Genomic DNA, 20,791 nt, shown 5'->3' with positions numbered 1-20,791 from the left:
AAGAGGAAACAGTTATTTTATTTGTTTATTTTATTTTTAAGACCTAAATAAGTATTTGTTACTGTTGAAGAAGAGCATTTATGCAAGCATGTGAGTTGGCGTCCAGTCACCTAGCCTAATCCTCTTGCTCGACCTTTTTCAACCGTCCATCACAAATGATAGACTCTCTGCGGCTCGCCACGTGGTGGGACATTATTAATGGCCCGCCACGCAACAGTAAAAATAAAAAATGAAAATGTGAATTTGAGGATTATGCCTTTGCAAGAGCGAAAGGAAGAAGGGCGACGACTCAGCCTCGAACCTTCGCGATCGTCGAGGGAGGGAGGTTCAGGCAATCTTCTCGATTTCGTTAACTATAGCAGTTATTTCGGTATATTTTGTTGAAAATCCTGAAAAGTTTCGAATTTTCTTTTCCTTGTAGATTGTAGTTTGAGGACTGGATTATTTGGGCCTCTTTTTTTTTTGTTGGGATCGGGCTTGTCGATAGTCGGGATAGGCGTCTCCTGTAAGGGAGCCGGCAATTGTTGGAAGAGAGGTCTTAGCGTCGACCATGGCGTGCAAGGGGTTCTGGGAATGTTTGTTGAAGCTTTTCAATTTTGTTTTGACGGTCACTGGTTTGGCGATGGTGGGATATGGGATCTACTTATTGGTGCAGTGGAATAAGATCGCTTCTGGTGGCGACGGCGGCGACCCGGTTTCGCCGACGAGCAACGATCTGGAAGTCTTGAAGCTTGGGCGGCCCATGCTTATTGCCGTGTTCTCTTCGTCCAGTTTTCTTGACCATCTACCGAAAGCTTGGTACGTACTACATCTGATTCGTTATACAATTTTGGTTCGAGTGTGGTGTTGATTTATCTAGCGAATTTTTCACCTTTCTTTTTCTGAGATTGTCATGGCTATGATGGAAAAGAATCAAGTTTTTATCTTGATTGTTGAGATGCTTTATATTAGCGTTATTGACTGCTGAAAGAAATTATATTGGCAACTTTTCAACCTGATTTTCCATTTCAAATCATTTTTTTCTTTTCCTTTAATTTGAACTCTCTTTTTTGGTCAACCCTCTTTTTGTCCAAATGTAAGAATTTTGTGTGCTGAATTTTATGAGAAAAGAGTTTTGTTCTAATTGTCAGCATACTTATGTTGATCATCCAACAATATATAATTTAGTGCTAGAAGTCTGTATTGTTTTTTTTTTGTTTGTTTTTGTTGCCTCTTAAACACAAGTAGATACTGGTAATATTTTAATCCTTTTATACATATGCTGGTTTTCTAATGTTAGTATTCCAAGTTGTAGAGAAACTATGTTGTAGAAGAGGAATTTAAGATATGAACTTGTCTTGTTTCAATTACATTTGTAATCTATGTCCAACGTTGAGTAAGACAATTTGGCTTAATTTGGGTTTCTTCTGTTGTTTATAGTTGTGCTTTAAGTGTGCAACCTAAGTAATATCTTGGATAAGTTTTTTTAGTGCTTACTATTGCTTCTTATCATTGACAAAATAGGACGTATTGCAGGTTTATTTATTTGTTTATAGGTGTTGGGGCTATCATACTTGTTATATCATGCTTTGGTTGCATAGGAGCAGCGTCAAGGAATGGTTGCTGCTTATCTTCTGTATCCTGACGTCATTAAACATATAGAAATTTATTTCTTTAACTATTTGTTTTTTTTTACTTTTGTCTTGTGTAAAAGTTTGAAAAAGCGTGCACGGGGTGGGTACACGGTCATTTCACTGTATAACATATATTTGGTATGCAGAGGCATATGTGGTCATTATTTAAACCTTCTAGCATATACAATAAAGGTCATAATCAGCACATCCAACTTTACTTTCTAATAGAAAAAATAATAATTTACCAATCATATGATGCAAAACATATGAAATAAAAGGATCAGTATTAATGTAGAATAGATTATACATAGAGAACATGCATGCAATCAATAACCAAAATATTTATCACTTGCAAAATAAGCTTTTAAGTTAATTATTACAAGTTACTATTAAATAGGCTAATTTAGTGTTTTAAGTCAATTTAATTCAGTTTAAACATGTTTAAATGAAGCAAATAGTTTTCTCCCCTCCAATTGCATGTGGCACATGTTATATGCAACCATATGACGATGCTATTTAATCACCTTACAAAATTTGCCTTGGCATCCACATATGCAACCCAGGCAACCACTCTGTGAGATCATGATTCTATCATTTAAATTTCTTGCATTTCTTGCTAATATACTTGGATCTTATTTCTATGATATCTGCCCATTGCTTTATTGCTCTACAAACTGATTCGATCTACTTGAAACATATGAGAAACAAAATAAAGTGAATATTTTGGAAATTTGTTGGGAGTTATCATTGAAATTTCACTGGCATCCTATCTTCAATAGCTTATCTTCACTTAGTACTTTTCAATTTCAATCTTTGAGTTCCATCAAAGGCTCTTTTGTACAGTTATGCAGGAACACTGTATACTCTGGTTCATCATTGGATAACTACATAGTTGGACTTTGTATAATCTATAGAATAGTAGATATCTTGTTATTTTCAGAGTCATGCTGCACATTAATCTGTCTTAACATAAGAATTGGAGGTTGCAGTCCATATGTTCAGTCTTTCAACAGAACTAAAGATGCAATTATTTGCTCTCTCTCTCACACACACACACGCACAGACACATGCATGCAACAATGTACTTGAAATATTAATGTCTTGAAAGACATAGATAGGTTATCAGGTTAGTATTTTATAAATGATCAAGTGATGATTCATTATGCTTATACATGCAATCAATGAGGCTTCTGCTAAAGGTAATCTATGACCGAACTACTGCACTTTCTATCCTGCCTCAAAGATATACCAGTGATGCTCTTGTAGTACTTAAGACACTGTAAAGATTGGCTTGTATTGCTTGTAAAAACACCTATAACACGTCATATTGGTTAGTGTTATACAACATGTGCATCCATACAAACAAAAAGAGGAGTAAAATATTTACTCTTTCATAATAAACTATGTGGCAAATGTACTTCTTACATGAAGCTCAAGAAAGCTGGAGGCAATGCTTTCCTTAATACAAATTAGTATGCTTTCTTAGTCTTTTTGTTGATTGTAGCTGAGTTGGCTGCTGCTGCTTTCATATTCTTCGACCATAGCTGGAAGGATGTGAGTTTCTTTGTAACATCTCTATCCTCTCTTTTGTTTTTCCTTGTGGTGAATTCTGACATTAGACTCTTTGCAGCTTGTTCCTGATGATAAAACTGGGAACTTTGACATTATATATGATTTTTTGGATGATAATTGGAAGATAGCTAAGTGGGTTGCTCTTGGAGCTGTCATATTAGAGGTCAGTCTGTTTTATTGGAATTCTTAATAACATTTTGGTCTTTGTATCATTACTTTATTCTTCTTTCTTTTTTCTATGTTGATAAATGCTATTTGATAATTCACAAGCTGATTCATGTGTGACTCTTTAACTACTAAAAATTACTATAATGTATAATTCATTGGAAATGACATGTTGGGTGACTTGCAAGTATATTCATTCAAGAAAAGAATATAGGTTAAAGTGTGTGAGGTATTGTAGCATTTTGATTCTTGACAGTAAATGTGGCTTTTTGTATGGTCCTGTCTTATGAATTTGCCAAAACTATCTTACAAAAACTTGCCTATCCATTAATAGTTGTTATCCTCTGGAGGTGAGGGGTGAGGGGACTCAAAGATTGAAACCCAGCATGGTTTTGGAATAACCAATCTAATGATCTTGTTCGTGCTGGTTTTCAGGTGTTCAGATATTAAAAATGTGAGACCTTTGCAAATATGTATGAAGATCTGAACTTACATGTTGAGTGGTTTTCTTCTAGACCTCTGTTGTATTCGTACATGTCGATTCTATGTATACGTAGGATTTATTCAAAACCTTTGTAGTTATCATACATGTCGATACTATGTATTCATAGTGCTAATTTTCTATTTCTCTATTCATTGTAATCGTCGTTATCCAGTCCCATAAGTCTCAGCTATTTGGGTTGTCCACATGGATTTGGTTCTGCATTCATCTATGCAATCTTTATGTGTGTTAATGAATCAGTTTTCTTTGGACCAATATGCAGAATAACACTAGCTAGCAAACTTTCTTGTGCAAGAGATCTTAGTGATTATTCTTTTGAGTTAGGGCTTAATTTGGATCATAAAGAATTAATATCATAGTAGCAGTCTTTTCATCCATTCATTTTGTTTCTGTTTCTTGTTACCTACCGTCACAGCAACTTATTTAATAAAATCTAGCCTACTGGTCCGAAGTAGTTACAATATCAAAAAAAAAAAAAAGAGAGAAGCTTTTAGTCTGTTTTCATCTGAACTTTAATTCTGATAAATTTTGTAATATACTTATGACCTGTACTTGGAGCTCCCTTGCCACTCAAATTATTTGAGTATCACCTGCAGGGTTTGGCATTTTTGTTGGCTCTTATAGTGAGAGCTGTTAACAGTCCTGTGGAATATGATAGCGACGATGAGTACATCGCTCCAAGATCTTCTGTTCGACAGCCATTAGTGAATTGGCAAGGAGCTCCAGCAACTGGAGTACCTGTGCTTGGCAATCTCGACCATCGTCCTAGCAGGAATGATGCTTGGAGCCAAAGAATGAGAGAAAAAGTAAAAATCTGTGTGCAACTATGTCAATACTATTAGCTACTTGTTATCCATGTGGTCTTTAACTTTTGTTTTCTTTTATTTGCTTGTGATAGTTCGGTCTCGACACCTCTGAGTTCACATACAACCCATCTGATCCAAGCAGATACCAGCAAGCTAATGCGTTGCAGACGGAAGAAAGTGGCCGTTGTACCATTCTTTGACCATCCATTCTCTATCGGATGAACTTTTTGGTTGGCACAGTTTGCTAGTCAGTTCTCTTCAACCTGGTGAAACTTTTGAGAGATTGATTTCCCTGTTTCCTTGGATGTGTAACTCAAGTTTATCACCTGATTTCATTGCACGAACTTCTTATCTCTTCTTACAGTATCTATCTATTCTATCGGACAAAATCTCATTGCACCTCGCAAGTATTATGAGTATGGAGAGCTAAGTCCTTCAGAGATGGCCCTTTGTATAAATTATGCAGCATTGCTGAAGCTTGTGTTTTAGTACATCAACTTTTCCTTCAGTTCTTTGCTTGATTTAATGCATCAATTCTATTAATTCTTTGATCAGCAACCCCCACAATCTTCTTGTTCTGATATACAGTAAATTTATATGTCCAATTTTCTTATATGTGCATTAAAGAGAAGAATACTTTTAAGTCTTTTTCTTTAGAAAAAAAAAAGATCTTCCCTAAATATATCATACAAAGATAAATTAGTTTTTTGGGAAACAAACGGTTCTAAGATGATGGTGGTGGTTTTTCTACAACAAGATCATGTATTAAGTAGTGGAACTACAAAATCAAGGTGCTATGCAAGATGTCGATTTGGGATTAGTTAAGCTTGTAAAAACATAACTACTCCTCTGTACAAGTCAACCTAACTGCCCCTCAACCGTTGTGTATGTCTGTCAAAAAGTCTTCTCCACTACATTTCTCAATTTTTGATAGAAACATATCTGTAAATTCTGTTGTAGAAAAAGATGAAGCAGGAGGCATAAACATATATGCCTGATCAACGTGCAGCCTGTGAATCCATAGGTCTCGGTTAAGTCTTTCTGTTGGATTTTATTAAATTTATAAATTTATTAAATTTATAATTTTAATAAATTTATTTTAAATGATTTTATGGTAAAAAAATAAAATATAGGTAATTTTAATTATCAGAGATATATATATATATATATATATACTGCGTCAGCGACTCGGTTCAGTCTTTCTGTTGGATTCCATTGGTCTCGTGCACAGCGAACGGACTGCTGATGCTTCGTAAGCAAACTCTTGTCCTCAAATCCACCTTTCACCCGTGCAAATGCGTCAAAGTGCAATCTTGCTACTCATATTCTTTGCAGGCGACCGATACTAATCTCAGTTCTTACTCCTCTCCTGGCCCGACGCCGCCCCAAGATATAATTTCACTGAACAAACTGATCAGTGCACGCTCGAAAGCAGGTGATTTGATTTCCGCGCAGTGGCTGTTCGACAATATGCCCCAACGAGATGTGATTTCGTGGAATTCCATCATGTCTGGTTACGCCCAACACGAACAGTACGACAAGGTGCTGCAGACCTTTTCGGGCATTGGTGATGATGGCTTGGTGCCTAACCATACTTCTATCTGCACTGCGTTGTCAGCTTGTGCTAATATCCGAGCTTTGGCTCAGGGAAAGCAGTTACATGGGATTTCTACGAAAACATGTTCTTCGTGTAATGTGTTTGTCGGCACTTCTCTGATCACTATGTACTCCAAATGTGGTGCGTATGATTGCTTGATCCAGGCCTTCAACGAAATAGATCGTCCAAGTGTCTCATCTTGGAATGCTTTGGTCTCAGGCTTTGTTCTAAACCTTCTGGTCGATTATGCGCGTCAGATATTTGATAGAATGCCTGTTCGTAATGTTGTTTCTTGGACAGCAATGATTCATGGATATATTTTGATCAAGAAAGTAAGCAAAGCACTGGAGTTGTTCAAGTTGATGCCCGTCAAGAATTCAGTGACTTGGTCAGTAATTGTAGGGGGTTTGGCTAGTAATGGAATGCATGAAGAGGCAATTAAACAGTTTGCTAGAATGATTGGTCATGGATTCCAATCTACTGCTGCTAGTGTTATCAATGTACTCAGTGCCACATCTGGATTAAAAAGTGTCAAACAAGGAAGAAAATTTCATGGCCATGTGATCAAAGTTGGATTTCATTGTTATGAGAGCATTGAAGCCTCTTTGATCGCAATGTACTTAAGGTGCTTGAGCATAGAAGAAGCAATCTTGGAGTTTAGGAAGATGAAGAGCAATTTTGTTGGTTCATGTAACACCTTATTACAGGGTTTCATGAGCAATGATAAAGTTGATGAGGCAAGGATATTTTTTAATGGTATGAAACATCGAGACAAGATCTCATGGAATTTGATGATCAATGGTTACTTAAAAAATAACAGAATGGATGCTGCCTTTGAGTTGTACACAAAGATGCAGGAACCCACCATTGAGGCGAGTACTGCTATTATGCTGAGATTCATACAAGATGGGCATCTGCATGAAGCACAAAATCTATTCAACATGATGCCTGAGTTGGATGCAGTAGCATACACTACTTTGATGTGTGGTTATCTAGAATATGGTTCACTTCAACAAGCCATGGAGCTTTTCACAAAGATGCCTGAACATAATGTTGCAACCTATAATATGATGATTTCTGGCTTGTTGAAGCACAGGGAGATAACTAAAGCTTATGATATGTTCAATCAATGCCCTAGACACAATTCTTCTTCATGGGATATTTTGATAACTGGCTTTGTCCAAAATAATTTGCTAGTTGAGGCTTTTCTACTTTACAAGAAGATGCTATTATCTGGTATAAGCCCTTCAGAATTGGTGATGACTGCCCTTCTCTGTGCTGCATCCAGGATATCTATAGTGATTCATGGATTGCAGATTCATGCTGTTGCCATTAAGCTTGGTCATGAATCATGCTTGGTGGTTGGAAATTCCCTAATAAGCATGTACTGCAGATTTGGGGATGTATTGATAGCTAAATTAATTTTTGAACAAATGACAGAGCATGATGTGGTGACATGGAATACAATGATTTATGGATACGCATTTAGTGTTTCTGGTGAGAATGCTATGAAATTGTTTGATGATATGCGAACTAATAATATAGCTCCTGACTCTGTCACCTTCCTTGGCATACTGACTGCTTGTAATCATATGTGTTTGTTTGATAGAGCTCAGTACTACTTCAATTTAATGAGACAGGAATATGGGATCATGCCTGATGTAGCACATTATGCTTGTATGATTGATCTTTTATGTCGGATGGGTATGGTGGAACAAGCTGAAAGGCTAATCTCTTCAATGCCCTTTCAACCTGATCCAAAGATCTGGACTTCACTTTTGAGTGGTTGCAGAACAAACTGTAACATTAGATTGGCAACACATGCAGCAAAAGAGCTATTATCACAGGATCCAAAGAATCGAATGCCCTTTTTACATCTTATAAATGTGTATGGATCAGCTGGCAGATGGGATGATTTAGAAACCTTGAGGAAACAAATGGATCATATGAAGTTTTACAAGCAACAAGGCTGCAGCTGGATTTGAGCATGCATTTGTCAACATACTCTTATGGTTTGACAGGTACACAGTGGTTCATATGCAATTTTTTAACACAAGGATTATCTTATTGCTTTTTATGACCTAAGAACCACTGGATAAACATATTTGATTTCTGTGAACTGATTACTATGAATACCTTATTGTTTGTTCTTTGAGTATCTCTATTGGTTAATATTTGACCTAAGATCCAATTACAACATAATTAATCTTTTTGATCTGATATATTGAGGTTGACTTCTTTGTTATTTGAAAATCTTCAAGGAAATTGTATATGATATTAGTTAAGGTTCACTGGGCAGAAAATTTTTCTCAGGCCCTTGATTCACATGGCTTTTGCAATTTACAGTAATGTACTTCTTGGTTTTCTCTGTATGACAATGCTCTTCTTTAGAGTCATATTGCAGCTCTAAGTCAGGGTCATATTTCATTTACCTTTATATTTTTATTATTTCTAGCATCCTAGTCTCTTTTGCTTGAATCTTTATATTATTGTAAGACTTGTAGAAGCAGCACTCTCATTATTTTAGATATCTAATCTATAATATAGTTTTGCTCGTCTAAGATTTCTTTCTCTTGCAAGATTGCTCCTGTGACGCACAGATCCATGGGATCATCAGCTCAAGGATACAATTTGTACTCATTTAGTTTCACTGAGTTTGATGCATTCCGAGGTAACAAATTGAGTCAGTGATGAATTTATCTTGATACAGTGCCTTTAAATTTGAAACCATTCGAGTGTCAAAGTCCCAAGGGTGCAAGTGTTACAGTCACAAAGAGCTTCATCAAAATCAAGCAATGTAGGATTTGAAGTGCTGGGAAAATGGAAAAGATTTGCACTTGCTAAGTCTGTGGACGGTAAGAAGAGCTAGAATTTCTCTTGCTGAGATTGCAAAATAAATAATAAAAAAACTAAAAAATGATATTGTCTTTGTTGAGCATCTAATCATTCTGCTCTCTGTTTGCAAACAGTTATCATCATTCTTGGACGAAGATTTCAGTGATTCCATCAAAATTGTTCTTTCTGTATCATTTTCACTGCAGTCTTCCTTGCAGATTTCAGGTATATCGCAAATCAAAGTAAGCTAGCTTTACCTTGTCTTACTAAAGATCATGCCAATTACTTGATGATTAAAGAACAAGTAAAAGTCTCATAAATGTGTTTCTATCATCACAAATAAACAAACTTCTTCACACATAAAAAAAAACAGTGTTTTTGATTCTCTTTCGCTGTTGTTATTTCGTTTCTTTTATGTTTTCCCCCCTAAATTCTAGCTACTGGTTTGATTTCTTTGCTGTGTGGTATATACAATTGGAAGATTCAACCCTGGAATTTGTAGTTAATAAGCAGAAAAAGGCAGCTGTTGCTGATGGCGGAGAAGCATGGTGGAGCTCTGCGAGACAGCGGGGGAGGAGTAGAAGTCGTCGAGGTCGTCGTAGTACGAGTCCGGGACGGCGGCGGCGGCAGCCCACATTGAGCCATCCAGCGCGCCCCGCATCTCCTCCGGCAGCAGCGGCGTGCGGCACAGCGGACACGTGCACTGCTCGTGCTCCAGCCACCGGTCTAGGCAGCCGCGGTGGAAGACGTGGCGGCAGTTACTCATCCGCCGGACCTCCTCCGCCGCCTCGAACTCGTACAGGCACACCGCGCATCCGCCGCCCACGTACTTCCCCTCCGCCGCCGTGGCTATCTCCTCGTACCGCACCACCGGGAGCGCCTCCTGGATCAGCAGCGCGGACGGCGACCAGAACCGCGACTCCTGGCGCCGCGCCCCGAGCTGAGCGGAGTCGGGCCAAGGGGCGTCCTCGGGCTCGAGCAGGTCGCCGAGGCCGACGGCTTCGAAGCCGCGGCAGACGAGCCGGCGGAAGTACCCGAGGAGTAAAATGACATGAACGACGAATTTCGGCGGCAGCGCGTCGTGGAAGGCCGCCGGGACCCCCATGAACTCCAAGAGAAAACGAAGAAGACCGAGTGACCTCGAAGATCTCGCAAGATCTGCAACACGCAGAGCTTCGGTGGCAAGAAGAAGAAGAAGAAGAAGAAGACGCGGAACGGAAAGGGAAGGAGGAAGGGAGGAAGGAAGCTGCGCCCTGCGCGGTGGTGGAGCGAGATCTCTGATCGCCGACTATTTAAATCGGTGGAAAGTGATGGCTGAGGAAGGTGCGTCTCTGGTTCGTTTCTCTGTCAGGCACCCACGCACGCACGTCACGCGGCTCACGCGCTCCTCGCTTACGTGTTTTTTAATCGATGCCGTCCATTTAACTTCGCTGGCGGCTTCGGAGCTCTTCTTATCCGGGCCGCCGCGGCCCAAGCCGTGGCGTGTCTTCAAAATTTTATCTTTTAAAATATTCAATATTTTAAATAGTATCCATTAAAATACAAGATATTATTATTGCTGAGTAATTTTTGAATATGAAGAGGTCTCTTTCTTAGGCGATCATCTTGATTTGCCTATCAATATCGGTACCACACCGGCAAGTCCTAATTAATTAAATTGCAAGAGGCACCTACCTAAATAATAACATATTCTAGTTACTAATGGTGACATCAATATTTTCTTTGAAGATGGCCGAGCAAATGTTATTCCGGGTTTCTTGGTGATGATCTCGTTCTAGATAATATATTTAGGTGGTCAGTGTGAGGTGGGCAAAGGCAAAAACAAAGACTAAGCCTTGACCGAATATTGTGAAAATTGAATCGGATTTTCAGCCAATTTGATATGGTTTGAGTGAATAATTTTTTGCCGTTTCTCGATTACCTCCTCACAGAATTGGTTATACATAGTGGGACTGACCGTGAAGTCGAGATAATATCCTTCTTTGGGTCAAATGTAGTTTTTTGATTTACTTTTGATAAAGCTGATGGATTTCATCTTTTGCATAAGAGTGAATAATTTGGGGTAGTGACTTGAGTCTCTTGACTTCCTTTTTCTCTCCCTTAAATGATCAATGTGCTTCGCTTGCTTTGCAAGCATTTACTAGATTTGTCTAGCTCACCTTTCCATATTGATCTCTCTCTCTCAGACTACCTTGTTCTTCCTTCATTTTTGCATCGAAAAATTTGGTTTAATAATATTTTTGTAAAGTGGCAATCTAGTCATTGACCTCTAATTTGGAAGCTAGTAAGGAGCCGCCTCTGAGTCATTGCGTCAAACTTGTGTCTTTCTTTTTGTTCAGTACATTTGGAGCCAAGTGATGAGAATCTCTGGCTGCTAAGGCAAGCAATGCCAATAAAAAATTTGAATTAACAAGCTGTTTATCACCAAACTAATTGGCAGCATAGCATTTATTAATTATTTCTCTCTGTTGATTTTCTTAATCTCTTACAATACATACGTTTGGATAACTTAATGATGATATTCAGAGTAAATGAGAAGGTTTACAGATTTCTTGAATACAACAATGTCGATTTTTTATTAAGTAGGTGGGTCGGTTCAGATTGACCGACCCATTTAAAAGATGATCATGTTTGAGTTAAGAGTTAAGTATATTTGAATATCGACGAGATATATGTTTTCAAAGTTTAAACTCCAAGCGAATTGAAGATGAGAAATATGGTACCATTGATTATTGAAAACACGTGAATGCCTTCAAGCATGATCTGTCCTTGTGTGGCACTTCACTTCATGTGGAATATTCTCAACCACCCTTAGAAAAGTGGTGGTGTTGGCTTGTTGATTGCCACCGGGAGCAACAGGAGCTCGTTCAGTGTTTTGAGTCGTACTTTTGTAGCAAGTAGCAAGCTAACCCTGAGGGAAAAGAGTCTAGCTATATCAACACAAGTAAAGGTAAAGGAAATGGATGTAAAGAGAGTGAAATCCTCTCAAAAGAACAAAATATTGGATATTGGGGCCTTAATGAACCAATACAATTTTGTGAAAAAATTAGAATGTCATCAATTGATGAAAGTCGTAATTGACTTCAAAATTGAAATCTACGTTTCGCGTAGATAGATTTAGACTATTAATTTGCTCAAAATCAATTAAGGATGAATGAAAAATTAATTGTTTAAGATTGATCCGAATAACATTAATTATTAATTAATGTTATATATAAGGAAATACAGGGAGAATAGTCCTATATCGAAAATTTTCGATGTGTTTTCTTTCCTTATTAATGATGTTGTGTTAATGGAGTTAACACAAAAAGACCAGGTGCTCTCTTCTCAAGGGCGAGCAAGTGCTTGCGCCTGTGAGCCCGCCACTTGTCATGCGCGCACGTGCACAATGGGCGCTTTGTAGGCGCTTTGAGGAGCTTAAATTTATGCTCCAGATGACATTGCAGTGTCTACGTGGCACTCGGGTGACGTGTCAGGCTCGTATCTGACGTGGCAATGTCTATGTGACATCCACGTGGGCAAGAAGAGATGATTGGACTTTTGATTGGGCGAACGGATGACAACTCTTGATCAAAGAGGTGTGATGGAAAGGTTATGATGCGATCTGAAGCATTGGATCGCGAAGAGTCACGATCTGACCGCTTGGGATGAGACTTGATCTGAAGCGTTAGATTGAATGGTCATTAGATCCAAATCCGATGGCTGATGACAATAGGCGAGATCAAAGGTCACAACCCTTCAGATCTGATGGATGAGATTAAAGTGAGCTATGTGAAGGGTTACAACTCTCCAGATTGGACGATCCAGATCGATCCAGCCCAAAGAACACATCCTCTCTTCCAAAGGGCATTCAATCTCTTCATTTGGTATAAATAGATCCCTCCAAATGCTGGAAAGATCATCGAATTCATCGATTCAACTCTTCCTTGTGCATTCATCTCATCTAGTGCATTCGGAGTCCAAAAACCTACGAGAAAGTTCGTTGGTCTCGGAATTTGGAGTGCTACTATTCCGAGACGTTCGTCGTTGCATCTTGGGAACGAATTGCTGCTATCCGTTAGCACCGTAGCGGAGCAATATCGTTTACGGAGATAGTATTAAACACTAATCTCGACGATCAGTATCAGAGCTACCGGAAATAACAGAAAATTGAGGAGAAAAGTTGGATGTGCCTCGATCAAAAGCGTTTTTGGAGTTTAAAGGATCAAAGTTTGCTCTCTGAGCCTCAATCAAAAGTAGCAGATGTCCCAGATAGAATCGCCATGGAATTTGCAACAGAAATTTATGTCACAGCTTTGTTGCAACAGAATCGTTGTGACATATAAATAAGTACGAGACATATTAACAAAATTCAAAGTGCGAGTGTCATCGAGTGACCTTTCGCGGGCCCGGTTCGGTAGTATGCCTGGCCCATTTAGGATTGCACCGGGCCTGAAAGCACAGGCCCTCCCGGCCCATTTTATCTGTCGTGCATTATAATCTTGCGCTCATAGAAAAAAAAAGACTATATATCCATCCCCGTACGTCTTTGCATATACCAATTATTGTTGTATAGTAATATTAAAAATAATCAATGTACCTGACAATTTTTCTATCTTATCCTTTTGCCACCGTCAGCTATAATACATGTTGTCACTGGCGGAGCCAGCCCGGGTTTGGATTGATTCACTACCCGGAATATTTTCTTCATTTATTCAAATTTATTTTTCTTTTACCTATAAATCCAAAAAAAATCTTCTTTAATGGTATTGGGCCCCCGGGCTATAGCCCGGATACCTCTTGGCTCTACCCTTGCATGTTGTTAATTTGGATTGATTCACTCCATCAAATATTTAAGTAGATTAAGTTAAAATTTTATCAATCCATCTTCCCATAACTTAACGGGTCAGGCTCACACGGATTGTGGTGGGGATTGAGAAGAAAAAAATTCAAAACTTAAAACTAAATAGAAAACTGAAACGCTAGCCCACCTAATTTGCAATCTAAATTTAAAATTTTTTTCTTTAATGTTTTTTTTGAGCTCATGGAGTGATTCACCTAATCTACAATCCATTTTGATTTGAGTTGAGAATTTATCGACCAGTCAAATAATGAATTTTTGACAAATAGATCTAGCTACACCATCAAATATTGGGCCATATGAAAATTATTAATAATTATAGTAAAAAATATTTTAAAAATAGTCATAATTATTTAAATATTAGTTAAAAATATTCTAATTTAGTACAAATTATTTAACTTAATTTAATTTAACTATTATTATTAAAATTATTATAGATTTAAATCAAAACTACTATAACATAAATCAAATTTACCAAAATTACTTGAAGCAACTTTGGTCCATATGTTAAGATTTAGAGTTAAGAATTTTAATAATTTTATGTTGAAATAAATTTACTCAAAATTACTACAATGAAATTGGACAATAATATTTTTGAGTTTTGAAGCATCCTGTTAATATCTATTTTTAAAATAGAATATTTTTTAATGATAATAAAAATAAAGAATGTCCTTGTAATTAATTTTATCAATTATCATTAGAACTAAGCTAGCGATAGATAATATTGTCTTGCAACACTTTTCTTATCAAATGACTAATGGGGAATGATGTGTTCGGATTTTTTTAATTTATCTTTGCATGACAATGAAATAATTTTGAGTCTTTATTATTATTCTTTTTTTTTTTAATATATCATGAGCTCATATATATTCTTATGTTCCATTATTATTATTATTATTCTGATCACGTGAGAATCTTTTATCGCTTTCGCTATTTTATTTGATGATGAAAAGGATATACATATAATTAGGAGGGATGCTTAGCAACTTGACTATAAGTCTTGGTCCACAAATGTTTAGATATTATTTTAATAGGGGTCGAATTTTGATGAAATCAAGAAAAATATCTTCCCTCATGATGATCAATTATAATTTTCTTGATTTATCTCCTCATAGATAGTCATGGAACCGATCGTATAGAACCGTTGCAATGACGGATTTCACTCTTTTGCTATAATTGATCCACAAATATTACATTGTTTTGATCTCCCTTAGATAGATTTGGACTCATTCTTTAGTAAAGTGAATTTAAATGGCATTTTAAAAAAGTAAATTATCTATATTATAATAGTTATTATTATATTATAATATTGATCAATATTAATAGAAAATAAAAAATATATTATAATAATTATGAATTATAATTGATATAATATAATATTATTAGTATTAATTTAAGTTTAAATATATATATATATATATATGGTAGTTGTTATAATAATATTAAAAATAAAATGATTGAGATGAGATAAAGCATTATTTTGGAAAATAAATGAAAGAAATATTCTTTTTTATAATTTCAATAAAAAAAGGTTCTTTTAAGTTTTGCCCATCCTTTAATTATAAGTATTTAAAGCTAGAACACAGATTAAATGCCCAGCCAATCACCACAATGGGCATACGCAGCCATCTCAGTAGCCAGAAGTGACTTTATCTCCATTGACTTATTGATACAATAACAATACAAAGTTATGCCGACAGAAATGCGGCGCCGCTTTTTGTTTGTGCGAATGAAACGAATTTAATACATTAACGGCGAAAACAAAAACATGTGCATGTTTATTTTTATCGTCGGCGATGCCCTTTATTTTGTTTTTTTTTTAATGAAAAGGGCATCTTATCCCTTATTCACTTACCCTTCTATCCTCTTCTGCAAAGGTGGATCCGCCACCTTAGCGGCCCCACACGGTCGGCCTCACGACCATCTGTGAAGAGGTAAATCGAGAAAGTGCAGTTGGTTACGACGCAGGAGGGTATTGCCTGACTTCGCCAGGATTCGAACCCTTGCCCTCTTCTGCAAATCTGCTGCGTCGCAACCAACTCACCTATGCCCCGGGGGCTACTTACCCTTCTATCCTCGATCCACCGTTTGTTCAATCAGGTTTGATTAATTTACCTGTTGATTATCAACATGTTGAAACTCTAAATCAGACGGGACAAGGATTCTGGGTTTTAGAAATGGCTGGACGACATAAAAAAAAATCCCAATACGCATTTGGTTTGAGTTATTGTTGGTTATCTGTCTAAGTTTATCAGTGATAATCTTATTTGATTTAGGTTATGATCGATTCTCAAATAATACAACATCATCATCATATCAATAAATGTGTTATAAACTAGGAATGCAATTATCTCAGCGGCCTAAAATTTTTAATAATTTTAGAGGTTAACGAAATTTTTTTCGCGATTACTTTTTGATTTTAAAATTGAGTTAATTGAAATATTTAGTGAAATTGAGTTAATTAATTGAATAAATTCCAATTTAAATATATTTTAAAAACTTTTAAATAAATTATATTTATATATTATTATTAATTTATTATTAATACTAATAGTAATATTATTAATTTAATTTAATTTATTTTGAAACTAAATTATATAAAGAGTAATATAGTAAATGTCAAATTAATTATGTTTTATTCTCTTCAAATAAATAAATTTTATTCCCACAAACAATTTCTTCCTCTCCTCTATAATAAATATTCAACTGTTGTTGTAATAGTAAATATAATATTATAGTAGCTACGAAATTATAATTATTATAATATTTAAAATTAAATTAATTATCATTAATTATTTTCAACTACGTAATCATCGTTGTCTGTTACCTGAGTTACTTTTGTTTTTTTTTTCACTCGAACTTTTGATAATTTTATAAATTATCATTATAACCAAGTGATAATGCTGTCCCGGAACACATTTTTACCAAATGACTAATGAGGGATGACGTGTTTGAGATATTTTTAAAATATCTTTTTACATCTGAACGGAATACTTTTGAGTCTTTATTATTATTCTTGATTCTTTTTTAAATATCTCATGTGCTCATATTCCTATGTTCCTTTCTTAGCGTTTTGATCACTTGAGAATCTTTTATCACTTTCGTTATTTGATGATGAAAAGGAGGAGGATGAATCTTGGTCCACAAATGTTGCATCGTTTTGATCTCCTTCAGATTTGGATCGATTCTTTAGTAAAGTGAATTTAGAGGGCGTTTTGAAAATTTGTTCTTCCCAATTGTATAGGTCTTACGTGGATGGAATAATTCAAATCAATTAGCTAGAGTAAAAATAAAAAAAACATTTTTTTATTGAAATTGTCAAAAAAAACATTTATTTAATTATTTATTATCAAAATAGTATTACATCTCATTTAACTTATTTTTATCTTTGAAAGTATTTTTATTTTCAATAGTATTTTCATAATTATAATAATTACAATTGTAATAATTAATACTAATTAGTATCGATCAAATTCAAATCGTCTATATTATAACATAGATGATTAATAATTATTATAATATAATATTGATTAAAAATGATTACTATATCATAATTACTATAATATAATATTATTGACTAGTATTAATTAAAAAAAATTATCTACTTCATAACTCATTGATATAACCATGTTGAAAAAAAGCGTAGAGATTGGGGGAAAAAAGAAGAATATAATAAAGAGGGAAAGACAATCCGAGAGTCTGAGATCAGTTTAGCGATCAACCCAGAATAGATTAGCCGGGTTAGCTTCGTCATTGATTATACCCTTCCTTTTCGCATGCTCATCCGAATTGAAAATTTTTCAAGCCATTTTTATCTTTTTCCCATCCGATTCGTCATGGCCGCCGTCGGCCGAGAAAGAGTGGAATTCGAACAAGTCTCCGTCGTCTCATCTGAGGGCGGTGGCCGGCTCTGTCGGTTGCGTCGTCCAGACCTGCCGCCTCCAGCACATCGATGTGATGTGATGTGCTAATGAAACCAATTCATACATTAATTAATTATTAGTTTTGGAGAGAAACAAAAAATTGAAAGGCACTTTTTTATTTTTATTATTATTAAAAAGACCCTCCTTCTTCTACTTCAAGAAAAATATATATATAAAAAAATATTCAAATCGTGTTTAAATTTTAAATGAATAAATACGTCGGAGATCAATTTTTAAATATGTATAACTTATAATTTAAATTTACATGTTAAGCAAAAAATATCAACAAATATTCATTTTATTTTTTATTTTAAAAATATCTTTGTTGGCTTTGTTTAAATTTGATATAACATTTTTAGAATTATTTTAATATTGATTAAAATTCAAATGCTTTAATTTAACTAAATTGTTTTTTAATATTTTAGTTAAAATATATTGCTACGTACGATATAACATAATTTTAGTCAATTGAAACAATTTTAATCGGTTATTTTTTTTTAAAGATGTTTTGGTGAAAGTTACTGTTATAATAGTTTTGTATTAAAATAATTATAAAATAAAATAAATTTTAATTAAATTTACTTAAAATTATAGTAATTATAATATGGACTCTTTTAATATTTTTTAAATATAGGATAAATAAAATAAAAGGCTACTTTTAATCTTTGTCTTTTTTTTTACTCAAAGATTATATAGAACGTGTTAAATTCACTCGGTGCGGTAGGAATTCAAAGAGAAATTGAAGAGATGTTCCTAAGTGAGCACATTTTTGAAGTGGGCAGCAAATTGGCTACAGTTGATCGATATCTCCGCCGACAATTTATAGAATAAAATTGATAATTAAAATCTAGGAATTAAGTTCAAGTAAAAATAAATATAAAAGATAAAATTTTTATCTTTAAAAATATTTTTAGGAAATAAATTTGAAAATTTTCATGTTGTCTGACAAAATCTACGTCAGCGTTGTTGCATCATCAATCGTAATGATTTACAGCGGACACGCAATGTGGACCCCTCGCAACACTCGACGTGTCGGCATGTTTACCGCCCGCCCGCTCTTTAAAAAACGCGGCTTGTAACCCAGCAAACGCCATCAGAAGTCAGGACGTCTTCCATAATTTGTTCTCCTTTTCCCTGCACCGTGTTGTTGCCAGGATGGCGGATCAACTGCTCTCCACCGCCTCCCATCGACTCGGTTCCTTGCCGGCGAGCTACGTCCGGCCCGAGTCCCAGCGTCCGCGCCTCCACGAAGTTATCAGCGACGCCGCCATACCCACCGTCGACCTCGGCTCGCCGGACCATTCCCAGATCGTGGCCCAAATCGCCGACGCCTGCAGGCATTACGGATTCTTCCAGGTACGCTAGCTCTCGCACATGCGATTAATAATTGATCACATTATTACAACTCCACGATCAATTGAAGAAGCAACGAACGACTATAATCCATTAATTAGGTGGTGAATCATGGAGTGGGGAAGGAGTCGATGCGGCGGATGATGGAGGTGGCGCAGGAGTTCTTCCGGCTGCCGGCGGAGGAGAAGGCGAAGCACTACTCCGACGATCCGACGAAGAAGATAAGACTCTCGACCAGCTTCAACATCAGGAAGGAGACGGTGCGGAACTGGAGGGACTACCTTCGACTCCATTGCTATCCCCTTGAAGATTTCGCCCCCGAGTGGCCTTCCAATCCCTCTTCCTTCAAGTCAGTTTAATATAAATTATCTTTAATTTTGTGTGACGTAAGCACAAACGTAGGAGCAGTACGTCACCCTCTTTTATTTATTTTTCTGCTTCTGACGTCAGAAGCAGAAAATCTTCTCGATCACGAAAAATTAAAATATGTTATATGGTTTTTTAATGGATGGGATCAGGGAAGTGGTGAGCGTCTACTGCAAGGAAGTGCGACGACTGGGATTTCGACTGCTGGGATTGATATCGCTTGGTTTGGGACTGGAGGAGGAACACATGGTGAAGGTGTTGGGAGAGCAAGAGCAGCACATGGCTATAAACTACTATCCAAAGTGTCCAGCTCCAGATCTCACCTACGGGCTCCAAGCCCACACCGACCCCAACGCCCTCACCATTCTTCTCCAAGACCATACCGTTGCTGGTCTGCAGATTCGCAAAGACGACAAATGGATCGCTGTCGGTTCTGATGATCCTCATTCCTTCATCATCAACATCGGGGATCAACTACAGGTAGGTATTAATTTGATCTTCCAGTAGCTCTCTTGTGTGTGTGTGTGCTTTAATTAATTCGCAGTGTCGTCGATCGAATGCGCGTACAGGCGTTAAGTAATGGAAGGTACAAAAGCGTTTGGCACCGTGCGATCGTGAACGCCAACAAAGATCGGCTCTCGGTTGCATCCTTCCTTTGCCCTTCCAATGGCGTGCTCATTAGCCCACCTGAAAAGCTCCTTAGCGAGGGAGGTCGAGCCATGTATAAGAACTACACCTACGAAGAGTACTACGACAGGTTTTGGAGCAGAAACCTGGACGATGAGCACTGTTTGGAGCTCTTCAAAAACGCTTCCTCGCTAGAGTCAGAGAATTAGGCCTCCTCCTGCAGGAATCAATCGTAGTCCATGTGGTGTGTTTGTCGAAGTTGTCAATCATCGAGGCAAAGAAGCATCGAGTTCGAATCTACTTTACTCGATCGCCATATTTTCTTAGGTAATTTGGTTGGCAATAATTGTGAACGGAAGGAGCACGATGGTCCAGAACCCTGCGAACCACGCGAGATGCCGGAACGAAGGACGGAGTCAATAATAATTTCATATGGGAGGCGAAAGATATATATTTATGTATGCTTACACTGAGAGAGCAACAGTGTAAGACAATAAAAAACTTAGCTTCTTGATTAATCACGATTTACCCGATGAATATTAATAAATGCTTTGATAGTTTAATAAAGAAACAAATCATTTTAATAATAATT

General features: G+C 36.6%; 4 protein-coding genes across 5 annotated transcripts; 3 read left to right on the top strand and 1 right to left on the bottom strand.

The window, feature by feature from the left end:
• Nucleotides 1-252: 252 nt before the first annotated feature.
• Nucleotides 253-5,188, top strand: LOC141841489 (tobamovirus multiplication protein 2A-like). Of its 2 annotated transcripts, XM_074729664.1 has the most exons (7): nt 253-331; nt 422-798; nt 1,516-1,615; nt 3,087-3,167; nt 3,244-3,348; nt 4,449-4,658; nt 4,751-5,188. In XM_074729664.1, the coding sequence occupies exons 2-7, from the start codon at nt 551-553 to the stop codon at nt 4,856-4,858; spliced, it is 852 nt and encodes a 283-aa protein (XP_074585765.1). In that variant the 5' UTR covers nt 253-331; nt 422-550; the 3' UTR covers nt 4,859-5,188. The 2 variants fall into 2 exon arrangements, with proteins under 2 accessions (XP_074585765.1, XP_074585764.1); XM_074729663.1 differs by lacking the exon at nt 253-331 and having other exon boundaries at nt 351-798.
• Nucleotides 5,189-5,903: 715 nt separating this feature from the next.
• Nucleotides 5,904-8,240, top strand: LOC141842402 (pentatricopeptide repeat-containing protein At2g33680-like). The gene has a single exon (XM_074730610.1). It carries the CDS (start codon nt 5,904-5,906, stop codon nt 8,238-8,240), a length of 2,337 nt encoding a protein of 778 aa, XP_074586711.1.
• A 1,143-nt stretch (nt 8,241-9,383) lies between these two features.
• LOC141837798 (brassinosteroid-responsive RING protein 1) lies at nt 9,384-10,351 on the bottom strand. The gene has a single exon (XM_074725167.1). The coding sequence runs from the start codon at nt 10,193-10,195 to the stop codon at nt 9,593-9,595; it is 603 nt and encodes a 200-aa protein (XP_074581268.1). The 5' UTR covers nt 10,196-10,351; the 3' UTR covers nt 9,384-9,592.
• Nucleotides 10,352-18,959: 8,608 nt separating this feature from the next.
• On the top strand, nt 18,960-20,774 carry LOC141841114 (flavanone 3-dioxygenase 2-like). The gene is made up of 4 exons (XM_074729235.1): nt 18,960-19,209; nt 19,308-19,555; nt 19,725-20,052; nt 20,142-20,774. The coding sequence occupies exons 1-4, from the start codon at nt 19,009-19,011 to the stop codon at nt 20,406-20,408; spliced, it is 1,044 nt and encodes a 347-aa protein (XP_074585336.1). The 5' UTR covers nt 18,960-19,008; the 3' UTR covers nt 20,409-20,774.
• The last annotated feature ends 17 nt before the right edge of the window (nt 20,775-20,791 follow it).

Source organism: Curcuma longa, chromosome 11, assembly GCF_044706935.1.
Source record: "Curcuma longa cultivar G26 ecotype Majalengka, Jawa Barat chromosome 11, ITB_CL_G26_1.1, whole genome shotgun sequence".
Taxonomy (NCBI): domain Eukaryota; kingdom Viridiplantae; phylum Streptophyta; class Magnoliopsida; order Zingiberales; family Zingiberaceae; genus Curcuma; species Curcuma longa.
The sequence above is the reverse complement of the archived record's forward strand: the minus strand, read 5'-3'. Positions and strand labels throughout refer to the sequence as shown.

Coding starts and splice junctions, on each gene's coding strand:
- LOC141837798 (XM_074725167.1), bottom strand. CDS start 10,195: ATGGGGGTCCCGGCGGCCTTCCACGACGCGCTGCCGCCGAAATTCGTC.
- LOC141841114 (XM_074729235.1), top strand. CDS start 19,009: ATGGCGGATCAACTGCTCTCCACCGCCTCCCATCGACTCGGTTCCTTG. Junction 19,210..19,307: donor GGCATTACGGATTCTTCCAG/GTACGCTAGCTC, acceptor TCCATTAATTAG/GTGGTGAATCATGGAGTGGG. Junction 19,556..19,724: donor TCCAATCCCTCTTCCTTCAA/GTCAGTTTAATA, acceptor GGATGGGATCAG/GGAAGTGGTGAGCGTCTACT.
- LOC141842402 (XM_074730610.1), top strand. CDS start 5,904: ATGCTTCGTAAGCAAACTCTTGTCCTCAAATCCACCTTTCACCCGTGC.
- LOC141841489 (XM_074729664.1), top strand. CDS start 551: ATGGCGTGCAAGGGGTTCTGGGAATGTTTGTTGAAGCTTTTCAATTTT. Junction 799..1,515: donor GACCATCTACCGAAAGCTTG/GTACGTACTACA, acceptor GACGTATTGCAG/GTTTATTTATTTGTTTATAG. Junction 4,659..4,750: donor GCCAAAGAATGAGAGAAAAA/GTAAAAATCTGT, acceptor TGCTTGTGATAG/TTCGGTCTCGACACCTCTGA.